Here is a 25,347-nt window from a genome sequence, read left to right as displayed (position 1 = left end):
TTGTATCCTGTTCTCTTCATTCTCCCTTGCTCCCGAAGGGATGAGACCAGTGGAGTATCTTAGATGGCTGCTCACAGGCTTTTAAGACCCCAGACGCTGCATGTAGTTGAATTTTGCCAACATGGCCCTAATCAGTACAATTCCCTTACCTCACAATCTTAAAAATTTGTTTGAAAAAACAAAGCCAGAAAACTCTAAAAGCATGGGAAAATTACATAGTATTGACAATTACAAAATATCAATACAGAATATGAGACAGCATGGGCTACTAAAAAACTACTATAATATTCCGAAAGATTGGTAAGCATAATGTGGCCCAGTGAGTATTCATGGACTGGACATGGTGCACCAAATGGTCACCATTAACTATGCCAGACCCTGTTGTCAGCCCAGGGATCCCACAGGCAGCATATTGACTCAAATATGTCAAGTCCAAGAATGTATAATATTCCACTGTGTTCCAAAACTTCCAGAATCAGATAAATACACTGGAACCTTTGTTTTACATTTTTTCTCCTTTTTTCTAAAATAATGTATTTTTAAAGTGTGGAATGTTCATATTTCCCCTTAAGCCTCAGACTGTCAGCTTACCTGACAGATAGTCTGTCAAATGGGCAGTTATTTTTTAATTTTCTCCTGACTGGGGAAAAGTGAAGGTCCATAGGTGGTGCAAACAATTTGCACTCAAATGATAACCTAAAGGTTGACAGTTCAAACCCACCCAGCGGGACACTGGAAGAAAAGGTCTTGCAATCTGCTTCCATTAAGATTACAGCCAACTGAGAGCGTGGCCCCTGGACACCCTTTTAGCTCAGTAATGAAGTCACTCCCGAGGCTCACCATCCAGCCAACAATTAGACTAGTGGGGCACAACAGTCCAGGGACAAGGACTAGAAGGCAGGAGAGGACAGGAAAGCTGGTAATAGGGATCCGAAGGTTGAGAAGGGACAGTGTTGACATGTTGTGGGGTTGTTAACCGTTGTCATAAAACAATCTGTGTACTAACCATTTAATGAAAAACTATTTGTTCTGTAAACCTTCATCTAAAGTACAATAAAAATTTTTTTTTTTTTAAATAAAAACATTACATCAAGAAAACTCTATGGGGCAGTTCTACTCTGTAGCACATGGCTCAGGATTGACCCAAAGGCAACCAACAACAAAAAAGGGAAAAGTATACAGAGAAGTGACTCTCTCTCTGATTTTCACAGCCTTTCAGATAGCCTTATCACCGGTAAATTCATTCCCCTGATAAATTAACTCTCCCTTGGTACAATTTAGCTTTCTAAACAGAGAGCTAGGCAGTGGTATTGAGATCATCTGACAATTCAGTTTATAGGAAATAATCAGTGTACAGAAAGAGTTGGCTTTTGTGTTCTGTAAGAGGAGGCAGACAGCGTAACAGCTATAATACGAGGAAAGCCAGGAAGTACATTTTAGAATCCAAGCTGCATTTAACCAAAGGTTGAGTCTATACTAATTATTTTTCTGATCCAAACAGTATAAATTTTATTATCAGTGTTACCAATAATTACAAACCACTTCAGACAAATTAAAAACTAACTCTGACACGTACATAAAAAACAGAGCTTCCTGCAAGTTTAATAAACTCAGCAATAACTTACAGAGTCACATAACTGTTGTTAATTTTAGCGCACCAATGTATTTCCTAATGTAAGCCAGAGCCAAAACATTATTTTAATTAAGTAATTAATTAATTAAAATGAATGAAACAGTCTTGAAAAACTCAGAGACCCCAGAGGTTTAGATTAGAGAAAGTAGAATCAAGACTATAATCCAGGAATTCCAGAGCTACCTTGTGATTTAGATGTCAGTTTGCCCCAGATTTCACAAACTCAGAATTAACCCCAGAACGAATGTCACAAAAGGCCAGCCATTAAACCCACTCTGTGGTTGTATATACCACTTAATGTTAGTAAAAGACAATTTCAGAAACCTATTCAAGAACGTAAGTATAAACAAAGTGCAAAGACAGTAGGATAAATTATTGACATATGGGGAAATCAAGGAAGTTTAGAGTAAATGACTTTTAACTTTCTCATTTTAACCTTTAATCATCTCTAACAGGTTTAAATACACACTCTTTGCAAAAACAAACATTTTACTCATTGACTTTGTCTCTGGGTCTTAATTTTCTAAACAAAAATATATGGTGGTAGGAAAAACACTGTAAACATGTTAATTACCAGATGAAAAGGTTCATTTAGGCTTAAGCAAAACACTGTAACATCATGCTGAAGGGAAAATAATAAGGGGTGCTCAAACTTTACCCACGACTGTGCAGCCAACGCAGCATCCTCTTCCTTTCTAAATGCGTTGTGCTGCCTCATCAACAGTTTCTTTTTTGTCTGTAACTCCTTGGAGCCTACAAGTAAATTAAATACCCTATATGCTGCCGGGCACATAAAGTTAGAGATGCTAATTTCACCCTGAGAGGCTGACTCTCCTAGAAAGAAAATGTCAAAGAGAGGAAGCTAACACAAAATGGTTCCTACTTCCTATCTGTATAACTCTCCTCCAGAAGGTCTCCTTTCCAGCAGCCCTGAGAGGATGGCACAAAGAGTAGGATCTACCCAGCAGGGCAGAGCCCAAGGGCCAAACAAGAAACTACTCCTCTCTGGAAATGGCTGGCATTATAGAGGAATGGATGTTTCATTTCTCTCTTCTGGGAAATTCCCCACTGAGGCTCTCATATTTCTGTCTCTTGTAATGAGGAGAAGTAGAGAGCAAAGAAAAGAAGAAAGAAGATGAAGTGCCTAAGTTTCTGCCCAAATTACCCATTAAGGTTTCCCTAAAGAAATAAAAACAAAATAACAGCTAAAGAGTGCTCTCCTTGAGGGGGAAAGGAACACCAGTCCCACTTAAACCAAAAGCCCAAAAGGGTAAATGGAAATGTATTACTTCACCTTTCATATCACCAAGCCCTATTAACAACTGTGCAGTGTGAAAACTTAAGCAATGCCTGCTACGATAAAGGCAAATACAGTGGTCTCAATTTCAAATTTGAGGGAAAAAATTAAGGACCAATTCTCAGAGTTACATGATTCTTATAAGGCATTGCTAACCTAAGCATAAAGAAAATTCTGGAAGGAGTTTTTAGAAAATTTGCATTAAATGCTCTAGAAAATATATCCAAATAATCAGAGGTCCACCAATAAAACACATGCCTTTATTATGTGTGCTTGATTTTCTCTTGAGTTAAAAGCAGGCATTTGACATATACATGGTGTTATGGAGGCATACAGAAACCCTGGTAGTGTAGTGGTTAAGAGCTATGGCTGCTAACCAAAAGGTCGGCAGTTCAAATCCACCAGGTATTCCCTGGAAACTGTACGGGGCAGTTCTACTCTGTCCTATAGGGTCACTATGAGTTGGAAATGAATCAATGTCAACGGGTTTGGTTTTTGGTATAGAGGTATACATACTGCAAGCTAAAATTTAGCAGCGATGGTTAGTTGTTGTTATTATACCTCCAATTATTTTTTAGTATTTTTATTACAACTTTGATCTCCACAAAAATGCAGAGCTGTGATATATATGTCTTTTAAAAATATTGGAAAATTATCATCCCTAATTCTGTATCAATCAAAGCCCTGGTGGCACAGTGGTTAACAGCTACAACTAAACAAAAGGTCAGCCATTCAGATCCACCAGCGACTCCTTGGAAACAATACGGGGCAACTCTACTCTGTCCTTACAGGGTCACTATAAGTTGGAATCAACTCAACGGCAACGGGGTTTTAATTCTGTATGTCAACTGTTCACCTCGTGTAAGTCCACATTAGCTGTACACTTAAATAATATTTTTGAAGAGGTATTTTGTACATTTCATTCAGCATTTATTATGAACATTTACTCAGGAATGCTAAATAGATTCAATGTGGAAATCTGCTAATTTTTTTAAATGAAGTATTCCTGTACCAAGAGGTTCAATATTCCTAGTTGGAGGTATTCCTCCATGTTACAAACTCAAGATAAGGTATTCTTTTCCCCTGAATATAGGCCATATGAATCATGTATGTAAATCCCTATGCATTCATCTGAGATTATAAACTAAAGAGAGGAGCCAAAATGTTTCCTTAGTGAAACAACAAAAGTGAAGAATTATACTGTAAACATAATGCAGATAAATCTATTCTAAAGCGCTGCTAAAATAAGGGATATTACCCTAGCTCAACAAAAACACCCACCTTCTTCGGTGTGTTCCCAAAGCTCCAGTAACTGCATTGTGCTGAAACCACTACAACGAATAAGAGTGTTCTGGCTTAGCACAATGTAAGAAGCAAAGTTCCAATTGTGATTCAAAATTCCTTTATATAGTATCAACACAGCAAGTACTGTACTTTCATGCTGGAACCGTGCTCACATAGCGTAGATGCACCTGTCTTTATACTCAAAGAGATGCGAATATTGGGTGCATACTACTATTTATATTCATATGATTATAAAATAATAATGACAGACACAATCTGTTAATGCTGCCTATGTATGAGGAGCTGTGCTAAGGGCATTATATAACTATTGTTGTCTCACTTCTCCCACCCACCCCATTTCACAGATGAGACAACTGAGAGATTAAATGACTTAATCAAGATCATACAGTAAGTGGTGAAATCCTGGATTCAAGTCCAGGCCTCTCTGGTTCTGAAATCCACAGACGGGCACCACTCTTCCTGCATCCCATATTAATTATTAATACTACCAATGGTAAAAGTTTATATTAGAGAAACTCTTGTTTATTACCTGCCTTTCAGTATCTGGTTGCAATAAGAGTTAAGTTGATTTCCCAGCTCCACGGAACATTTACTACTTGTGCTGTTTGACCCTGACCTAAATCATTTTTTCTCTATTTTCTTTTCTGTAAAGTAGGGACTATAGCAATAACCTTATACTGACCTCAAAGAGTCAGAGTGAGGATAAATAGGTAGGTGTGCATATCAGTACTTTTTGCTATAGGTACAAATGTTATTTGTTGATGACAATACTTTATTGTAAAGGAAACATGCTGTACTCTGAGAAAAGGCAATAGACAATATTTGATGGCCAATTCGATATTAGAAGTGAAAAAAAAAAAAGGTAAGTCCAAACAATGCCCATATTTTGGACTTAGATAACTTTAAAGAGGTTTGTGCTCTTTCTCCAAGACAGAAGCCATTCTCAGTGGGAAGCGTGGACACTTCCCAGACAATCACTTCCATGCCAGGATTTTCTAGATGTCTTTGGAATATTCTCAGTTAACTATCTTATGCTCACTTAAGGCAAGACTGAGAATTAGGGAAACCGAGCCTAGATCATATTCTGATGCTGGTGAAGTCACTGGAGCTCTCTAGCACATCCCAGAGTCTAAAATCTAGGAAGACAGGGACTCTGATCCACAGCCTAAATCAGGGCCTGCTACATAGCAAATGCTCAAAAAATATCAGTTGAGTGGATAAATAAATGTGCTTTAGCTATAAAAGGAAAGTGTTGGAATAGATGAGTAGTTTTTAGATATTTCCTTTTGCTGAAGAACTCATTTTTTTTTTTTCAAATAAAATATCCAGATTGCAAAATATAAAATAGATAAAGGCAGAGCTGCCTGGAATGAAGCAGCAGTACAGATTTAGATGCCTAGAGCCCTGTCCACCATGCCTTCTCCTTGTCCGGTCAACCTTACTTGCCAAAACCCCCACACAACTCCACTAGATACAATGTGAAAGCCATTGGTCTGGATGCTAAAACCTCTTTTGACTCAAATTCCATGAGTCTAAATATTAATTTCTATCTTCAATGAATTAATTCTTCCTATATCAAGAAAGTAGGTTATCTCCATTTTGAAATAGGAAGATAATGGGAGATTCATGAATTAATAGGTGGCTGAATTAATAAAATAGTTACTTGAATTATTTCAGCTTAAATTTCTGAAATTAGTGCTCACAAGATACTTTATGTGCTCCCTTACATTCTCCTTCCTCTCTTGCAGTCGCCAATAGCCCAAAAGCAGTAGTGATGCATGGTATTTCCACCTCATCCAGCCCTCTGTTCTGCTGTTGAGGCCACGTGTCCAGAGATCACTGCTTCAAGAAGGAAGAGGGTCACCCAACCCACACCAAATTTTGTGTGAGAAATAAAGTTTTATTGTGTTAATCCACTAAAATGTGGGAACTATTTGCATTAATTTTTCTGACAAATAGATACTTTTAATTTAATGGAGATATTTAGACAGATTTACTGAATAGGTCTTCTAAAATATACTGCTCTCTTTTACTATATTTTCCTTCTGAGAGTTTTCAAAGTTTAGTGCTTATGGCAGGCACACAGTCCAAGGGAAAAGGTGAGGATTACTTTGGAAACAATGTCATAAACAGAGGGAGAGGCTTTTCCAAAGACCATATGCCATAGTTGCCCCAAATCCTGTGTCACTGAATTAAAATCCCATTATTGCACACCTTGAATACTGTTTGAAGTTCCAGATAGACTATCTTGCTTACAAGAAACTGGTGGGAAGAAATCTTTTATAGCTAAAGGTTTCATGAAAAGGAATCTTTCAAGTTAAATGTAGATAAGACAGATAAATGAGTTTCCACATCACTACCCTCCACAATCAATTGCCTCCCAAGTATTTATTTACAAGTATTCTTCTACAGATATGTTTATAACTTAAGTTTTGGGTGATTTTGTCAATCCTCAAGAGATGCCTAAATCTAGATACCCTTAGCAATTGACTTAAATATTCAATTTTGTTAGCAAGTCCTAAGTTTATGCTTAGTATATAAATTGACTTAATATGTAAAGCATAACTTCCTTTAATTTTTAGGCAGTTAAGAAATATTTAATTGTTCCTAAGTTTTTTTTTAAACTAAAATTATGTAGTGGATGCAATGCCAAGCCATCCAGACCTCTTTTTCAGGACTAGAGAGACTTATTCTTCCATCTACTGGAAATGCTCTCAGCTCTCAGCCCTCCCTGGAAACTGCCCTCAGCTGAAGAGAGCCACCTCTCCCAAGGTCATGTCTTATTTCCCAAGCGGCCTAAAGTCAGTGACTGGTCAATGTGAAGATATGACCACTAATAGTATCAGGACTCCCAAGGGGCTGGCTAAGGCCTTACTGTGCTTACACTTCAGCCCAACTTCTCCCTCTTTCCAACCCGTTTTCTTCCCTTCCTGCACAGATGTTGATCCAGAAAGCACTCCCTAATAAACTTCTCATAGGTGGCTTCTCGGGGATCTAATCGGTGAAAAATCTAGATTACTCTACCATGAGTTTGGGAGACAAGTCAAAATAATATAGTCAGTGTGTTTCCTATCACACCATGCGTACCAGACTGTCCTTCGTGGAAAAAGATCTGAAGCAAATTATGTCACGCTCTATTGTGTATCCCTAAATGCTTTCAAGTTAAAATTAAATAGGCAACCTGGGAGAGGGGACAGAAACAAGAACCGAGTAGACCAAAGATGTATCTGAACAGGAGATGGACAATTTACCCTGATGATAGAGTACTAATTTATAGAAATTTTATATGAGTTTGTGTGTGTGTATGCATATATATGTATTTAATAATTAATACATTTTTGTGTGTGTATATATATGTGTACACACACACAAGAATGTATTAATTATTGAATTGGTCATATCCTCTTTTTCTCAACATGAAAACTCAACATGCAGACTTAGTCTAATTCTCATGTGTAGAAAAAAGAATGATTACAAAGTTCTAATCAGGATTCTTTTCAGTAGAAGAAACAGAAACCTACTCAAAGTATCTCAGATCAATATAACACAGGGGAAAAACAAACATTCTACCAGGCCTCACAATGACTCAGCCTGAAATGACAGGAACAAAGACTCTTCTCTTGGTGTCTCATGGGTCAAAAGGCCTGTCTTACCTGCATATCGTTGTCTGTTAACTCGTCTTGCACATGGCCCAACATGGTTTCCTCTGTAGACAAATAATTATCTGTTCCTCTGGCAAACTCACACTCCCACTTTCCACCTTGACCATTTAAAACTTTCCTCCTCATTCTCTAATCTCCAACTCCATTCACTTTCAGAAGATGATCCACCTCTTACTTACAGAAGAGAAACCAGCAGACAGAAGTTCCCTTATCTTCCCAGTAACAACTTATACCCTTTCTCTTTTATTTAAACCATGTTCTTCACTGTATTCTTCCCATGGACTTTGAAACACTCTTAATTTTACCCCATTTAAATTCCACTTAAAAGAAGCCCACATTAGACCTCTCATTGCCTTCTAGCTATCCCCTTATGTCTCTCTTCCCTCATTTGCCAGACTTCTTGAAAGACTTGCCCATACTAAGTATATGTATTTATTCAACTTACTGTCAATCTAAGGATTCCAATTTAGCTCCTGGCCCCATTACTTCACAGAAAAAGCTTTTTCTAAAGTCGCCAGTGATCTCTGTATTCCTGAATCTAGTAGCTATTTTTCAGTTCTCTTCATATTTGATGTCTCAGTAGAATTCTTTTTTTAAAAAAAATCTGATATAATTTACATACAGTGAAATGTGCAGATCTTAAGTGTACATGTGATCAGTTTTGATAAATGAATACATGTGTAATTAGAGCTCTATAAAAATATATATTTTCATCCCTCCAGAAAGTTCTCTCCTATCTCTCTCCAGTAAATCCTCCACCCTAAACACCACAGAAGCAACAACCAATCTGATATCTAACAGCATAGATTAGCTTTACCTATTCTAGAACTTCATATAAATGGAATCATCGTTCACTTTTTGCATCTGAATTCTTTGTTCCACATGATGCGAGGCATGTCTAGATCACGCAACTTTGGTAAAGGAGATAAAATTAACCTCCTTAAAAATACTTCAGAGAAGGACTGTTTTAATTTTTCACGAGCATGGGTGTAAATGATCATTTGTGTGGGTGCACAGTTGAGGTCAGGGTGGATATGTGTGAATGCAGATATTAGTTCATGGATATATGTACATAAATCTCTAATTGTTTCAGCACAGTGAAGAGCCATTCCCTTCCCACTACTAACTCTTTCCTTGAATCACTGACCAACAGTTTTTTGGAAGGCAAACTTCCAAATGAGGAAGGACCAAAGAAAGTTCGCCCCACAATGAAAAAAAATCCAACTGACTTTTTAAAGTGAAAACACACACACACACACACACACACACGATTTTAATAGGTACACAATTCAAAAGCCTAGTAGAAAAAGCTATTTGGAGTCACAAATAACTTGCCACATATTGAAAACATTGTATCTTTCAGAGAAGTATTAAAACTAAAAATAAAATTATCACATTTGATATAGCTTAAGCATAACTGCAACAAATATTGCAAAGGGAATCTCTAAATAAAATATTTCTTATTCCCTGGCAATGATCTACTTATTTCAAATAATACTCAATATAATCAAATTCAAAATCAACAAAATAATTGGAGGTTCCCTTGGAGTTTTCTATAATGGGATGCAATTTATAGAGTAGGCAAATCAAACCAGAATTGAAAAAAAAGTAATTGTTCCAATTTGTTGGTAGTTAAAATGGAACCATGTGGGGAAAGTGTGACAGTAGAAAGAACACGGGACTAGGAGATAGAAGCCCTAGTGTCTTATACCTAGCTCTCTAATTAATTAATTATGCAAGTCTGAAAGAGTCTTTGAGCCTTGGTTTCCTCTTTTTAAAACTAGAGTTAGAATACATCTTCGGTGGCTAAAATGTTTTATCTTGATTGCCAGTTCTGATCAGTTGATGGCGTGGACCACTTTGTTGAGAAAGATTCTGAGGCATCTGCACTTATTAGTGACCCTGCACTAGTACAGGAGAGCATCTGAGTGCTGAGTATTTGCCAGCTCTTGACTAGATGGTCTCTAAGCTCCAGTTAATATCTCAGTTCAATTCAGCTGTGAGATGTCGAAGACCAGTGCTTTCTGTGTCCTGGGAACACAGACTGTCCGATTCAGTTCAACAAATACTCATGGAAGCCCTATTATTATCAACCACAGGGCTGGGTTGTGGAAATACAAAGATGATGAATGTAAGATACATGACTTCAGGGAATTCAACTCTAGAGGATGACTTAGCTGAGGCTTCGGTTTGTTTGTTTTGTTTTCACTGAGAAATATAATCCATACAAAGTGATATACTTTATGGTCATATGCATCTGATCTCATTCTAAATATCAAATCAGAAAACATATATGCTTTCAACTGTTCCTGAAGCTGATGATGTTTTAATTCAAAAGAAATGTTTCCATTAAGCATGTGTCTGTCCAAAAGAATTACTTCTTTAAATGTATTATTTATTGGTGTTCAATCACCTTTAAAATGCTGTCATTCAAAAAGCTTTGAATAAGGAAACCTGGTGGTGCAACAGTTAAGCACTCGGCTGCTAACCAAAAGGTTGGTGGTTCGAACTCACCAGACACTCCGTGGGAGAAAGAGCTGGTAGTCTGCTCCCTTAAAGATTATAGCCTAGGAAACCCTATGGGGCAGTTCTACTCTATTACATGGGGTCATTATGAGTCAAAAATCGACTCGATGGCACATAACAACAACATCAACATGGTAAAAAGGCATGAATAATAAATCAAGAGCAAAATAGACCAGAAAATTATATTTTAATTTCTCCATGGGGTCACCAAGTTGTGAAGCAGCAATGACACCTTCAGAACTAGTTCAGTAAGGCCGTGGCAGTAGGTGTGCATGGACCAGTGAAAGCAAATAGTAAGCAGGACCCAAATTATGATACTTCAACTTTACACTGAAGGCAAAGGAGTTTCATTGAATGGACCTGATCAGATGAATTTTGAAAAGATTCTTCTGATAGCAGTGTGGAGGTCAAATGGGGGGAGGTCAGACTGGTGGCAGGGAAAGGAATCAGGAGGCTATGTGAGCACCCATGAGAGTTGTGATGACCACCTACAATAAGGTAATAGCAATAGAATTGGAAAATAAAGGAGAAATTCAAAGGAACCTAAGAAGACTGAATCTGTACGGTTTGATAATGGGGAGTTACAATGTTGTTGCCACCCACAAAGACAAGAAACACAGAGCAAACATTTTGTTTAGGCAGAAAATCAAGAAGTTTATGTTGCATCATAATACATTTGAAGTGCCTACAGGACATCTAAAGGTCTCTGGGTGGAGCAAACACTTTGTACTTGACTACTAACCAATAGGGTCGCTATGGGTTGGAATCCACTCGACAGCAACGGGTTTGGTTTTACTAACCAAAAGGTTGGGGATTCAAACCTACCCAGCAGCACGGGGAAGAAAGGCCCAGAGATCTGCTTCATAAAGATTACAGCCAAGAAAACCCTATGGAGCAGTTCTACTCTATAACATTTTGAGCCAAAAGAAGACTGAACAGGAGCATTTTGAAAAGTAGAAGCCAAATCAGGAAGAGATGGAATTACAGAAGTAAGGACAAGAGAGAGCTTCAAAAAAGTACCTCAGCTGTTATAATTACTGCTCATTTTGACACTTAAATATGCACTATTTTGTATTGCTTTCTATTTAAATCTTTTCCCAAAGTACATATATCATCTTTTTTTAGAATTTACACTACCTTAGCAGGTAAATGATGTCCTTTTTGTGGCCTAGGACTGTGCTTTTTGTTGCATGTGGACATCCTAGCATCTTCAACTCTGCTGCACATATGGAAAGCAGAGACTAAATAACTACTCGGCTGATGATCAACCATAGTTCCACTCAACAGGCATCTGGAGCTCCAGATACCATAGGATCCCTTTCTAATGCTTGTGTCTAAAATAAGACTCAGATTATAGTATTTTTTCAGACTAGTATCAAGTTTTTACTCCATGTTGCAATATATTAGCTGGCTAGATTTCACCTAGGTTACACAGACACCTGTAAATTGAAATATCCAAACTAAATATAAAAAAACTTTACAGTATTTTATTTTTCCAAATTACACTGTTATGAAAATAGTCATGGTCATCAAGACAAATTTCACTACATAATCTCTTCATAATTTTTGCTCATACCAAAAATTTAATATCCAAAATAACTGAGCGAGCTCATTTCAATATCCTTTTATTTCAAATACCAGGGTATAAAACATGTCCATTTTTTCCCCCAGGAAAAAAAAGGGTTAGGAAAGAAGACTTAAGCTCCAATATACTACAATACAGAAATAGCTAAGGAAGATAAATCTGTTAAGCTGTGTAAAATATAAAAGGAAAAGCCATTTGGTTACTTTATTTTTGTTTTCATCTCTTTCTACCAATACACTAAGTAATCTTCCTGACCTGGATAGAACTTCTAAATTTGAATATATACTGCCCTGTGTTTAAAGAAACCCGGTAAACTGATTTATAGATTCCTTAGATACTTCATATACGATCTGCCTAATTTTTCAAAAATGTAAACCACGTAAATTGAAAATAAAACAGCGAGCTACCCTAATAAATAGTCTCTCATTGCATTTGTTCAGAGCTCTATTTAAAGTGGCAAACACAATAATGTGGCCCGCAATGAATCTTCGTGCACCAATAACTTACAAGTTTAAAACAACAATAGTCCTGAAATTAATACCGTGCAAATAACGATCAACAATGCTTTGAGTATACTAATGTAAGTAGGAAACTAATCAAATGGACTACATCAAGCTTAGCAAATGCAGTTAAAAGATACCATCAGTAACTACTCCTACAATAGTTCTCACTCATAGATATGCATATTATATGTGAGAATCCATTAAATGAAGTTAAACAGTGTAATTATTTTTTTAATAAGTAGATCACCAGGTCCTTCTTCCTCGTCTGTCTTAGCCTGGAAACTCCTCTGAAACATATCCAAAATGGGTGATCCTGCTGTATTTGAAATATAGGTAGCATAGCTTCCAGCATCACAGCAACACGCAAGCCACCACAGTACGAGAAACAGACAGACAAGTGATGGCTAAGACAGACTAGGAAGAAGGATCTGGCAATGTACTTCTAAAAAAATTGGCCAGTGAAAACCTTATGAATAGCAGTGGAACACTGCCTGATATAGTGCTGGAAGATGAGCCCCTCAGGCCGGATGGCACTCAAAATACCACTGGGAAAGAGCTGTCTCCTTAGAGTCAACCCTAATGACGTGCATGGAGTAAAGCTTCCAGGACTTTCATTGTGGCATGACTCAAAATGAGAAGAAACAGCTGCAAACATCCATTAATAATTGGAACAAGGAATGTATAAAGTATGAATCTAGGAAAATTGAAAATCATTAAAAATGGAATGCATACAGATCAATATCCTAGGCATCAGTGAGCTGAAATGGACTGGTATTGGCCATTTTGAATCAGACAATCATATGGTTTACTATGCTGGGAATGACAAATTGAAAAGGAATGGTGTTGCTTCATTGTCAAAAAGAACATTTCAAGATCTATCCTAAAGTATAACACTGTCAGTGATAATATCCATACACCTACAAGGAAGACGAGTTAATACGACTAATATTCAAATGTATGCACCAAACACTAATGCTAAAGATGAGGAAACAGAAGATTTTTACCAACTTCTGCAGTCTGAAACTGATCAAACATGCAATCAAGATGCACTGATAATTACTGGTGGTTGGAATGCCAAAGTTGGAAACAAAGAAGAAGGATCTGTAGCTGGAAAATATGGCCTTGGTGATAGAAACGACGCAGAAGATCACATGATAGAATTTTGTAAGATCAATGACTTATTCATTGCAAATACCTTTTCTAAACAACATAAACAGCAACTATACACATGGACCTCACCGGATGGAATACTCAGGAATCAAATAGACTACATCTGTGGAAAGAGACAATGGAGAAATTCAGTATCATCAGTTGGAATAAGGCCAGGGGCCAACTGTGGAACAAACCATCAATTGCTCATATGCAAATTTAAGTTCAAGCTGAAGAAAAATAAAACAAGTTCACGAGAACCAAAATATGACCTTAAGTATATCCCACCTGAATTTGCAGACTATCTCAAGAAGAGATTTGACGCAATGTACTCTAATGATTGAAGCCCATATGAGTTGTGGGATGACATCAAGGACATCATACATGAAGAAAACAAAAGATCATTAAAAAGACATTAAAGAAAGAAAACACCAAAATGGATGTCAAAAGTCTCTGAAACTTGCTCTTAAACATCGAGTAGCTAAAGTGAATGGAAGAAAAGATGAAGTGAAAGAGCTGAACAGAAGATTTCAAAGGGCAGCTTGAGAAGACAAAGTAAAGTACTATCATGAAATGTGCAAAGACCAGGAGTTAGAAAACCAAAAGGGAAGAACACGCTCAGCATTTCTTAAGCTGAAAGAACTGAAGAAAAAATTCTAGCCTCAAGCTGCAATATTGAAGGATTCTATGAGCAAATATTAAACAATGCAGGAAGCATCAAAAGAAGATGGAGGGAATACACAGAATCACTGTACCAAAAAGAATTGGTCAACGTTCAACCACTGAAGGAGGAAGCATATGCTCAAGAACCAACACTATTGAAGAAAGAAGTCCAAGCTACACTGAACGCACTGGCAAAAAACAAGGCTCCAGGAACTGACAGAAAACCAGTTGAGATGTTCCAACAAACAGATGCAATGCTGGAAGTGCTCACTGGTCTATGCCAAGAAATTTGGGAGACAGCTACCTTGCCAACTGACTGGAGGAGATCCATATTTGTACCCACTCCAAAGAAAGGTGATCCAGCAGAATATGAAAATTATTGAACAATATTACTGATATCACACACAAGTAAAATTTTGCTGAAGATAATTCAAAAGCTATTGTAGCAGTACATAGACAAGAACTGCCAGAAATTGAAACCAAATTCAGAAGAGGACCAGAACAAGGGATATCATTGTTGATATCAGATGGATGTTGGCTGAAAGCACAGGATACCAGAAAGATGCTTACCTGTGTTTTACTATGTAAAGGCATTCGACTCTGTGGATCATAACAAATTATGAATAAGTTGTCAAGGACTTCACTTTACTTGGATCCAGAATCAAAACCCATGGAAGCATCCATCAAGAAATCAAACAACACAATGCATTAGGAAAATCTGCTGCAAAGGTGTTTTTTTTTTTTTCCCCATACAGAAATTTATACATACATTGTTATGTGACTCTAATTGCTCTCCCCATACTGTGACAGCACACTCCTCCTTTCCACCCCTGATTCCCCATGTCCATTCAACCAGCTCCTAACCCTCTCTGCCTTCCCATCTCACCTCCGGACAGAAGCTGCCCGTTTAGTCGCTTGTATCTGCTTGAGCTTAAGAGGCATAGTCCTCACAAGTATCACTTTATGTCCCACAGTCCAGTCCAATCCCTGTCTGAAGAGTTGGCCTCGGAAATTGTTTTAGTTCTGGGCTGATAGAGAATCCAGGGGCCATGCTTTCCGGGGTTCCTCCAGTCTCAGTCAGACCATTAAGTCTGATCTTCTTACTAGAATTTAACTTCTGCACCCCACCTTTCTCCTGCTCCATCCGGGACTCTCTGTTGTGTTTCCTGTCAGGGTGGTCATTGGTGGTAGCCGGGCACCATCTAGTTCTTCTGGTCTTAGGCTGATGAAGTCTCTGGTTTATGTGGCCCTTTCTGTCTCTTGAGCAAATACTTTCCTTGTGTCTTTGGTGTTCTTCATTCTCCTTTACTCCAGGTGGTTAAGACCAACTGATGCATCTTAGATGGCTGCTTGCAAGCTTTTAAGACCCCAGACGCCACTCACCAAAGTAGGATACAGAACATTTTCTTAATAAGCTTTGTTATGCCAATTGACCTAGATGTCCCCTGAAAGCATGGTCCTCAGACCCGTACCTCTGCTACTCTGTCCCTCAAAGTGTTTGACTGTATTCAGGAAACTTCTTAGCTTTGGTTTAGTCCAGTTGTCACTGCAAAAGTTTTAAAGTGTTAAAAAGCAAAGATGTCACCTTAAGGACTAAGATGCTCCTGACCCAAGCCATAGTATTTTCAATCGCCTCATATTCATGGAAAGGCTGGACAATGAATAAGGAAGACTGAAGAAGAACTAATGCATTTGAATTATGGTGTTGACAAAGAATATTGAATATATCAGGGACTGCCAGAAGAATGAACAAATCTGTCTTGTAAGAAGTACAGCCAGAATGCTCCTTAGAAGCAAGGATGATGAGACTTTGTCTCACGTATTTTGGACATGTTATCAGGAGGAACCAGTCCCTGGAGAAGAACATCATGTTTGGTAGAGGGTCAGCAAAAAAGAGGAAGACCCTGAAGGAGATGGACTGATACAGTGGCTGCAACAATGGGCTCAAACATAGCAATGATTGTCAGGATGGTGTGGGACCAGGTAGTGTTTCATTCTATTGTACATAGGGTCTCTATGAGTTGGAACTGACTAACGGCATCTAACAACAACAAACAGTGAAAGATATTTATATAATGGTACAGATACCTTCATTGCTTTTCAATTCACATACCTTCTCTATATAAATAGCATCTTCCAGACAATAAGTACCTGACATAATGACAAAGAACACAAAAATATACGTATTAAATAATATGTAAATTATGAGTGGTATTATCCTCTATATTACATGAAAATATCTGTTTGGTTCATTATGCTTCTTTAAAATAGCTAATATTCTAATCAAGTACAGTATTTACTTACAAATTGAATGAAATTACTTTCTAGAATATGACCTTATTTTACTATCTCAACTTCAGAGGAGTTATCAATATATTACATTCCAAAACTATTTAAATGAATTCTCACAAATTAGAGATGTCTTCTCTAAACTACAGCCTGCTTTTTTGTAAGGTCCAAAGGAGAATTTTCATAAAGAGCGTCCTGTACATGCAGTTGCAATTCGTAGCTACTGTCATTTAAAAAATGTTGTGAAATTTCAAATTCAACTTTGCCATAAGTAGCCTTCCACTGAGACTCCATAAAAGAAAATTCTCAGTAAAAGCATTTCCACTTACCAAACAATGATTTTGCAAGATTCTATGTCTACAACTTGCTTGCACTGCCTACTAAGATATATCTTATGACTGTTACTCGCTTGGTTTTTTAAAGTTTTAAATAAATAATTTGAGGCAGAAGAAGCAAGACTTAGAGAGAAGACCATAAAATTTATCATCAAGACTGCAATGCAAATTAGAGAGAAAGGGATACCAGTCATAATTACAGCAAGATAACAAACATAAATATGTACTTTTCTGGGCAAACCAACTTGTCAGTCACCTTCCATTTAAATAACTCTATTTCATCTTTAAGCAAACATTTATGTGTATGGATGTTTTCACAAAATATCAACAGAGGTAGGAAAACCTAAAGTTAATTTTGCAGTATATTCACCTCTTGTCATCTATAGAAAACTGAACTAGATTAAAACAAATGTACATAAACCTGATGTAAGGGTGTGGAAATATACATGCAGAATCACAGAAAAAGTTTTAAGCACATACAACTTACGACATCAGCCAATTTTAAACTGAGATGAAAGAGAAACTACTACTTGACAAATATATAGCTCCTTATTCAGCTAACTCTGAAAATGAATAATTTATTAAATGCAGTGACACTATACTCATAAGTCTGTTTCTCCAAATTTTTTTCTAGTAAAAGATGAAGAAATCAACCTAAAGCTAGTTTCTCTTCTTATTTTGAAACCGCGTTGTCTTTCAGCTATTTCAAACTTAATCATTTTTCCCACTTTGATTTTTGCACTAAAAGCAGTTAAAACCGTTACTGTCTAGTCGATTCCAGCTCATAGCAACCCTATAGGACAGAGTAGAACTGTCCCACAGGGTTTCCAAGGCTGTAATCTTTAGAGAAGCAGATTGTCACATCTTCTCCCATGGAACAGCTGGTGGGTTTTGGTTAACAGGAGAGCGCTTAACCATTGAGCCACTGAGGTTCCATCTAAAAACAGTGACAGGCTATTTAATGAGAAAGAAGGAAGGTAAACATAACTTCAGACTAAGCCCTGGATTCCTGTTTTTCCTTATAATCCATTGTCAGCAGAAGGCAAATTCTCACACCAGTAGCGTCAGCCCTGGCCACAGTGTATTGCTATTATGATAGGATGGATGGATCCTTATACAAGTTTTCACTGCCACAGGACCCCCAATAGCTGTGATAACCACAGGAAAAAGATAATCTTGGGGTTCTTCTATGGTTTTAAAGAGTAAAGATAATAATGGCACCTTTCTCTGGTACACCAATTTGCAGTTTAAAGTTGCCTCTGCTCTCTTGTTAAGACCTCATAAGTTTAAAAGGGCAGGCATTAGAAATTCTACTTTACACATAAAGAAACTGAGGCTCAGATGGGTAGAGTAACTTGTTGATGTTCACACCTATAGGAAATGATAATATTAAGACCAGAATCTAGTCCGCTGCTCTGTCCAACTATCTGATGCTGACCTTCCTTTTTGACCATGACAGTTTTTAAATGGTAGGAGTGAAGTCAGCATGGGGTTGTGAGCAGATCCCTTTATTCTACCCAAACAGCCCAGTGCCTGACCCAATTCTAACACCTGAAACAATGGTCTTATTGTTGAATTTCATATCACATGATACCTTGTTAGAAATAGCCTACCTAATAAATAAATTCAGAACAATAGTAGGGAGAAGAGATAACTTCACAGTGGAGAAGAATAGTGGGAAAATGCTAACATATTAGGGGATAGTGTGAACAAAAGCACCAGAAGATCAGACAAGCCCCAGGCACATATAGAGTTAGTAAGTCACCTGTGGCCAGAACTAGATAAGATCAGTAGGAGTACCTGGAAAGGGCTGAAATTGCCACCAGCCAGATGAAGTTCTTCTCTTGTTCTTTTAAAGTTTTGTTCTCTGGACTTTCAAGATCAAGGGTCACAAGCAAAGGGTCAGGAAAGTGCCTTGATAGTTCTGGTGAATTCACTAATATTGGAAAACTAACAAAAAACTGGCGGGATGAAATTCTCATCAAGAGGTGAGCATGGGCAGAATAAAATATGTAAGCATCCAGCCCAATGTTTGATGCATAGTAGGAACTCAATAAATGTTAATCTTCCCACCCAACAGATGAGGGAAACAAACCACAATAACCACAGCTTGATACACTCTTAAAAAAAGACTTAAAGAACACTAAAGATGTGGAGTCAGTGTAGATGGGTTCTGGGTTCTATTACTCTGTGCTATGCCTCAGGCATATTTACCTCCACCCTCAGGGCCAACCTTTATTTGCTGGCAAAATATCTGATCTATAACACAGCACCAAATGTAAAAAGTTGTGTAAAAATATAAAATAGCATATAAAGATAAACAGAATGAAATACAATGAACTTTACAATTCATGGTACAGCAACTTCATCCATCTGCTTATTACAAGTGTGGGAGAATAATAATATTATTTCAGAAATTCATATCTGATATCTTTCCAGGAAGCTCACGGCACCAAGTTTAACATAAATCACTCTCCCCATTTAACAAGTTAAGCAAATAACACCTCCAAGATGTTGCCTTTTTATTATTCAAGTAAGTGGTAGCACATATAGTCCACAATGGTTTCTGTATTCTACTTCTAATTTACCAGTCTATTTACTTAAACCACAGTTACCTTCCTTACTTCTGGATAAGACGAAATTCATATAAGTTAAAAGAAAGTCAAGATAGGTTGACAAAAATGTGAACTGATGATTATATGTCTTGCCTTCCGTTGTCTTTAATAACTCCTCACATCACTCATTTTTGAAGCTTTCCTTTTCTATATTTCCTCTATGGGAACTCAATACTGGGCATGCATATTAACTAAGATAGTTTTTTTCTGATGAAAGTGGAAAACTCCAATGGAGTTCAGGGTTAACCTTTCCCAAGTTTGACTCTATTCATTAATGGTGTGAAGGAGACTAGACCCTAAGTGAATATTAAGGTTTCCTTCTTGGTCTTTTCTACTTAATACAGCATCTTGGAACAGGTAGATATCTGCTCATGTTTTAGCCCTTCTTTCTCTTCACTACTTGCCTTCTTCCTTTTCCTTCTCACCCATCCTTGCCTAAGCAATGTGATAGAATATTTTGGGGTATAAGACATGAAAATCTTTGCAAATCCCAAAGAAAATATAAAACTTGTATACATAGGGACTCTATCTTCATCCTTCCCAGTTTCTTTTGTCTACTTTACCAAGTCACTAATTGTGGTCTCTCATATTGACTCTTATGGATACATTATAGGCCACAACGCTATTGTTGGAGGGAGAAAAAGGAGAAGGAAAAACTGAAGTTACAAGAATTCTCTCACTCCTTCTACTTCTTGTCTCCTCTCTCACTAGGAAAGTGGCCATTACGGATGATTGAAAATTAAGCGCTGAGAAGAGAATGAAAAGTGCAAAGTCAAAACTCTTTTTATAAATCAATCAACATCATGGGCTGCAGGTTTCAGAATAAAAATGGAAGCTCATGCAATCCCAATAAAATTTTCTTGCTCACGTTCACATAGTAAGTGGCAGAACTAGAAGCAGAATGCAGAAATGCCTGGCTCCAAAGTTAATGGTCTTTCCACTACTTCATGATGGTTCTTAGTATGTTCTAACTGAAGACAATTCACTTTCCTTCAACCCACAGGAAAGCTCTAGTAATGAGTAAGTGTAAAGCTCCAGGCATTCCTACACTCTGCAGCTGATCTTCTGAATCAGCCTAACCTCTTGCCAAATCATTTCTCTGACACTGAGGAAAGGCCAGAAATTCATTTAAGGAAAAGGACTGAAATGGTAGCTTCCTCTTGGTACAAAGACAATGTAATGTGTGGGATGATAACTTGGATTTAGAAAAAAAATTCTAGGTGTGAATCCTGATTGGACCATGCTATACAAGCCAGCCTAGAAAATTACTAGAACTCTGAGTATAAGATGAGTTTTTGCGGGTTATACTACCTGACTTACCTTCTGCACAGGCTGTTGTAAGAATCAAATGAGATATTATACAACATATACGTCTATGTAAATATATATAATACATACATACATAAAAAACACATTGCTGTACAGTTGAATTCTGACTAAAATACTAAAAATATACAAATATATATATATAAATTTGAGCATAGTTCAACTATTTAGCATTAAATTAATCACTTAGAATAATGGCTGCACATGAGGTAAATAGTCAATAAATGTTAGCTATTTTTATTAAATATTCCAATATGGCTCTCAACTCCCACCCTCAAACCATCCACTCAACTCTCTATTTCTTTTTTCTTACTATTCTGTAGCTCCTATAAAGCTTTTATAAAAAAGGAATAAGATTTTAGATCTAATGAGATCTTCTCTGATTTAGGTCCCAGGTAACAGTTTCTAACCCTTGTACTATATTGGCTCATGGTGTCTGGTAACAGTTAGTTGAAGGACTATTCATTGAGGAAGTTAGGTTTAGAAAAGCCACCAGAACACACACATACACACACACACATACACATATCAAAACCCTACTGAGATTAAGAAAATACCTTCTATTTGTATATCATTAAATCAGTCATTAAAGAGTCAACTATTTCTACTTACATGCCAATAATATTTAAAAACTAGTGTACTTTGCCAACAAAATGAATTACTTTTTATGATGATTTCAAATAAAATTTTTCTAAAATCTTGAGATGAAAGTAGCCTGATTATTTTTTTCCACTGACATATATTTAAAGATATTATCAAAACAGAATTCAAGTTATAATTTAAAATCAAGGATGATGAAACTATACAAACATATTTTAATAGATGTTTTTAATATCGCTTTTTCATATTCATCCACCAGTTTTCTATCATCTCCTTATTAATGCCTATTTTTATACATCATAAAGAAAGAGACCATGCATAGTACTTGGTCCAAGGTGAAGATTTTGCAGTGATGACAAAAGTGAATTTAAAGTCTGTTACCAGAACTTTAGCTTTATAGGACCTCTTGGAAAGTAATTTCTCAAACATGAACTATATGGATCAAGCATTACCACAAAAACTTATTTCTGACTTAACATATACTTCAAAGCCTTATGTAAAACATCCTGTATTCGAACCTATTTTTATGCAAAGTTTAGAAAAGGGCTACCATATACGACTATGTGTCACTAAGTCCCCATATATACATGTCATCTGTATTAATTCCCATGGTCCCCATATTTTAAGACATAAAGTGTCCTCAGGAAAAAAGTACAGACCTGTTCCACTAATTGTGGACAACATGGCATGACTACATGGCAGCAAACTGGGTTTCTAAAACACTCACCAATCTGCCACTGCACAAAAGACCAAGGCAGAGGAGGCTGATTGATAAATTTAATGCAGTGGTCCAGGATTATAGAGGGCTGTTGTATAACAGTGTCACATACTGCAATATTTCATGAATCCTTGTAATAAAGGAACAATATCTGCAAGCCAATAGAAAGCAGTCCCAGGAACAGCAGTGGAAATGATGTTTTAGACATGAGCAGTGGGATGGTGCTCCTAATTTTTATTTGTCCTCATAAACACTTAAAATTTTATAATTGCTGTCCTTAGGCAATTAGCAGGTTTGGGATTCTGCCCTAAAACTCACCGTCTCCCACTTAAAATCCCTCACTTTCCACCATTCCTGAAACAGCCAATGAAGAGTCGTGATGGCCACTACATGCATTGTGCCTTCTCCTTCCTACCAGAACTCTGTCAAGCAGCAGCCCATTTTCCACAAGCTGCTGGAGACCTTCATCCACCTGCTGTCTGCAGCGAACACCAACAGGAGCAGCAGCAAACCTGTACATCTTGACCAGTGTGTCCAGGACAGGTAGCAGAGGCTGCAACCAGTGAGGACAGACAGACTGACAACCAGACAGACAGACAGCAGCACCATCAGACACCATCCATTACTTCCAATCTCAGAAGAGGGGAAGCCTGCAGCACCAGGGATGTCATTGTTCCACTAAGGACAGGCAGCAGATTAATGAAGGTTCTGCCTTCCTCAAACCGGCAGGCTTCAAGTATTTGTTTTTGGATGAGAAGGAGCAGGGAATTCAGAAACCTGCTGCTCTTAATAGAGCCAGGCCAGCTCTGGCCTTCCGAGTTAATGGCCCGTTTCTGAATCTACAATGAAAGGGAAGGAATGACTAGATTTCCACTATTGTCTGTAACACATCTCTCAATATCCTGCCATAGCCCCCTCCCCCATGTGGTGGCAGTTACACTGGTCAGGGACTGATCAGCCTGTGAATGCAGCCTCCTTCCATTCCTCTCCTGTGAGGCACTGCTTCACTGAGGGGAAGCGGAAGAAATCTTCTGTGGCAGCATCCTCTTTTCAGGATGTAAGCCTGGGGTTAGGGGAGAGGCCGTGTTGGGTATGCTCTGTGCCAGGTGTCATCTCTGCTCCCTGTCAGCCCCTTCTTTGCTACCAGCTAACTCTAGATGCAACAGGTTCCTTTTGGCTCACCATGCCTATCCCCTGTCCCCAGATACACTTTCTGGCCTAAGAGAGGGCCACCAAGGAATTATCCCAGTCAGGAAGTCAAAATTCCCCTGCCTCAGCATTGAAAACTTTCCTGAATACGTGAAGACCTCCCAAGGGAAGGCGGGGTTGAGGTCCCCTTCAGCTTCACTCTACTGGTGACGGTGAGGAGCAAGGAAAGCCCATTCTCTATGCCAGCACCTTGTAAGCAGTTTTGTCTGAGGCTAAGGCAAGCAGCAGCACGGACAGGGTCATACACTCCTGCACCACCAGAAATAAGTCCCATCCCCTCCCCAACCTCAGAAAAATGGGGCAACAGACAGAGATCCCTTGAAGGGCTGATGGGCTCTAAATAAAGGGGAGGTTGCAAATATGCAATCCCCTATATTCTGCTTCTACCAGGAACTGAGCAGGCCCCATAGGTCTCTTGGAAACCAGGAAAGAGAAGCCTCTATTTTATGCCGGCCAGAGTCTCCATCAGCTTCTCCCATTATTAAAAACTTTGCATTGTCAATGACATTATATATGTGTAAGAAAATTTGCCTTCACACAGATATTCTGTGTAGAAAACTGTGGATAACAGGTTAAAGAAAAGCTGGGGAGGCAGGTTACCAAAGATGGCAACTGCCCAAAAAAGACCCAACCTTGATCTGTGAGATGAATTGAGTACCAAAATGAGCACTAAAAATAAGCATTGTTATTGTATAAATACTGGCACCCTTCACTGGGGTAACCCCAACCTGCTAAACAACTCCAAGAAGAGAAGAGGAGCTGTTCTCAGCATCTCTTCATCCCACCTCCCCTTTATTCTACTCATCCCCTGCCCCCTAACCTGCTCCCAGCCTAGGGCCCTGACACTTGGGTGGAATCAGCTACTCTCAGCTTCTGCATATCCCACCACCAGGGTGGCCCCTGTCCACTCAATCTTCTGTGCACCCCAATCTCAAGCCATCCTCTCCGGGCTCCTTGGCTCCTGGCTCTGTGGCATCCCATCCTTCCTCTGGTCCCCATAACCTCCTGCTTGCTCTAGCCCAGAGCCCCTGGCCCCAAGACGGGCGCCTCCGCCCGCACCCAGCACCTTCCCCGCCCCTCCCCCACACTCAGCCGAGAGGATTGGGTGAGTGAGTGGTGAATGGACGGATGGAGGTACGGAGGCACGAATGGCGCGGCTGGGGGTGGCTTACTTGAGCATGGCTTCTTCTTTTTCCTCCTCTTCCTTCTGCCGGTCCATCACTGCCATGATAATGTTCCTCTCCTCCTCGGTCAGGTGGCTCAGGTCCGGCAGCTCTTGCATGGGGGGAGGCACCGTGGGTGGGCGAGGACCGCGAGGCCCCACCGCCGAGGACATTTTCGTAGCCTGCCCGCCCCCTCCTCTTGCTCTCTGCCTCTCACCTTTCGGATTCACGCCCAGCAGCTGCGCCCCTGCTTTCCCCTCAGAGCGGAGCACTCCCGGCGGCGGCAGGAGGAGGAGGAGCAGCGGCGGCGGCAGCAGCAGAGCTGGAGAGACAGAGAACCCAGTCTTTCATGGTTGTTTGCATCCACCCAGCCCCGGATGCTGCCTTTGTTTTGGTGGCCCTAGCGAAGCTCGGGGGCCGCCCGGCCGCCTCCCGCAGCCCAGCCTTGGCCGGCGGTGGCGGCTGGCGGGCGGCGGGCGCGGCAAGGGGGCGAGGGCTAGCGCCAGGTTCCTCCGATCCGGGCGTCGCGGGCTGGGCGCGCGGGGCGGGGGCGGGGGCGGGGCTGGCTGGGGCTGGGGCGGCCACTGCCGCCGCCTTAGCTGCTCGCAGGCTCGGCTGCTTCCAGTATGGGGCTGCAGGAGGGAGAGGGAGAGTTTGGGTGTCAGTTAGGCGGAGTCTCGGATGCTTCGCTCCTGGGTGATGCTGCTGCTCTCGCAGACATAGCTGCCAGCCACTCAGTCCCGGAGCCGCTCCGCCCACGGGCACCCAC

At 39.2% G+C, this 25,347-nt stretch overlaps 1 protein-coding gene across 1 annotated transcript in view; it reads right to left on the bottom strand.

Moving 5' to 3' along the window:
- Nucleotides 1-24,751, bottom strand: part of RIMS1 (regulating synaptic membrane exocytosis 1) — a 504,415-nt gene extending 479,664 nt beyond the window's left edge. The window contains exon 1 of the mRNA XM_004381365.1: nucleotides 24,588-24,751. Within this exon, the coding sequence (XP_004381422.1) occupies nucleotides 24,588-24,751 (164 nt within the window). The remainder of the gene's footprint in view (nucleotides 1-24,587) is intronic.
- Between the last annotated feature and the right edge of the window lie 596 nt (nucleotides 24,752-25,347).

Source organism: Trichechus manatus, unplaced genomic scaffold, assembly GCF_000243295.1.
Source record: "Trichechus manatus latirostris isolate Lorelei unplaced genomic scaffold, TriManLat1.0 scaffold00083, whole genome shotgun sequence".
Lineage (NCBI taxonomy): Eukaryota > Metazoa > Chordata > Mammalia > Sirenia > Trichechidae > Trichechus > Trichechus manatus.
Note: the sequence above shows the minus strand (reverse complement) of the source record. Positions and strands in the feature narration are given on the sequence as shown.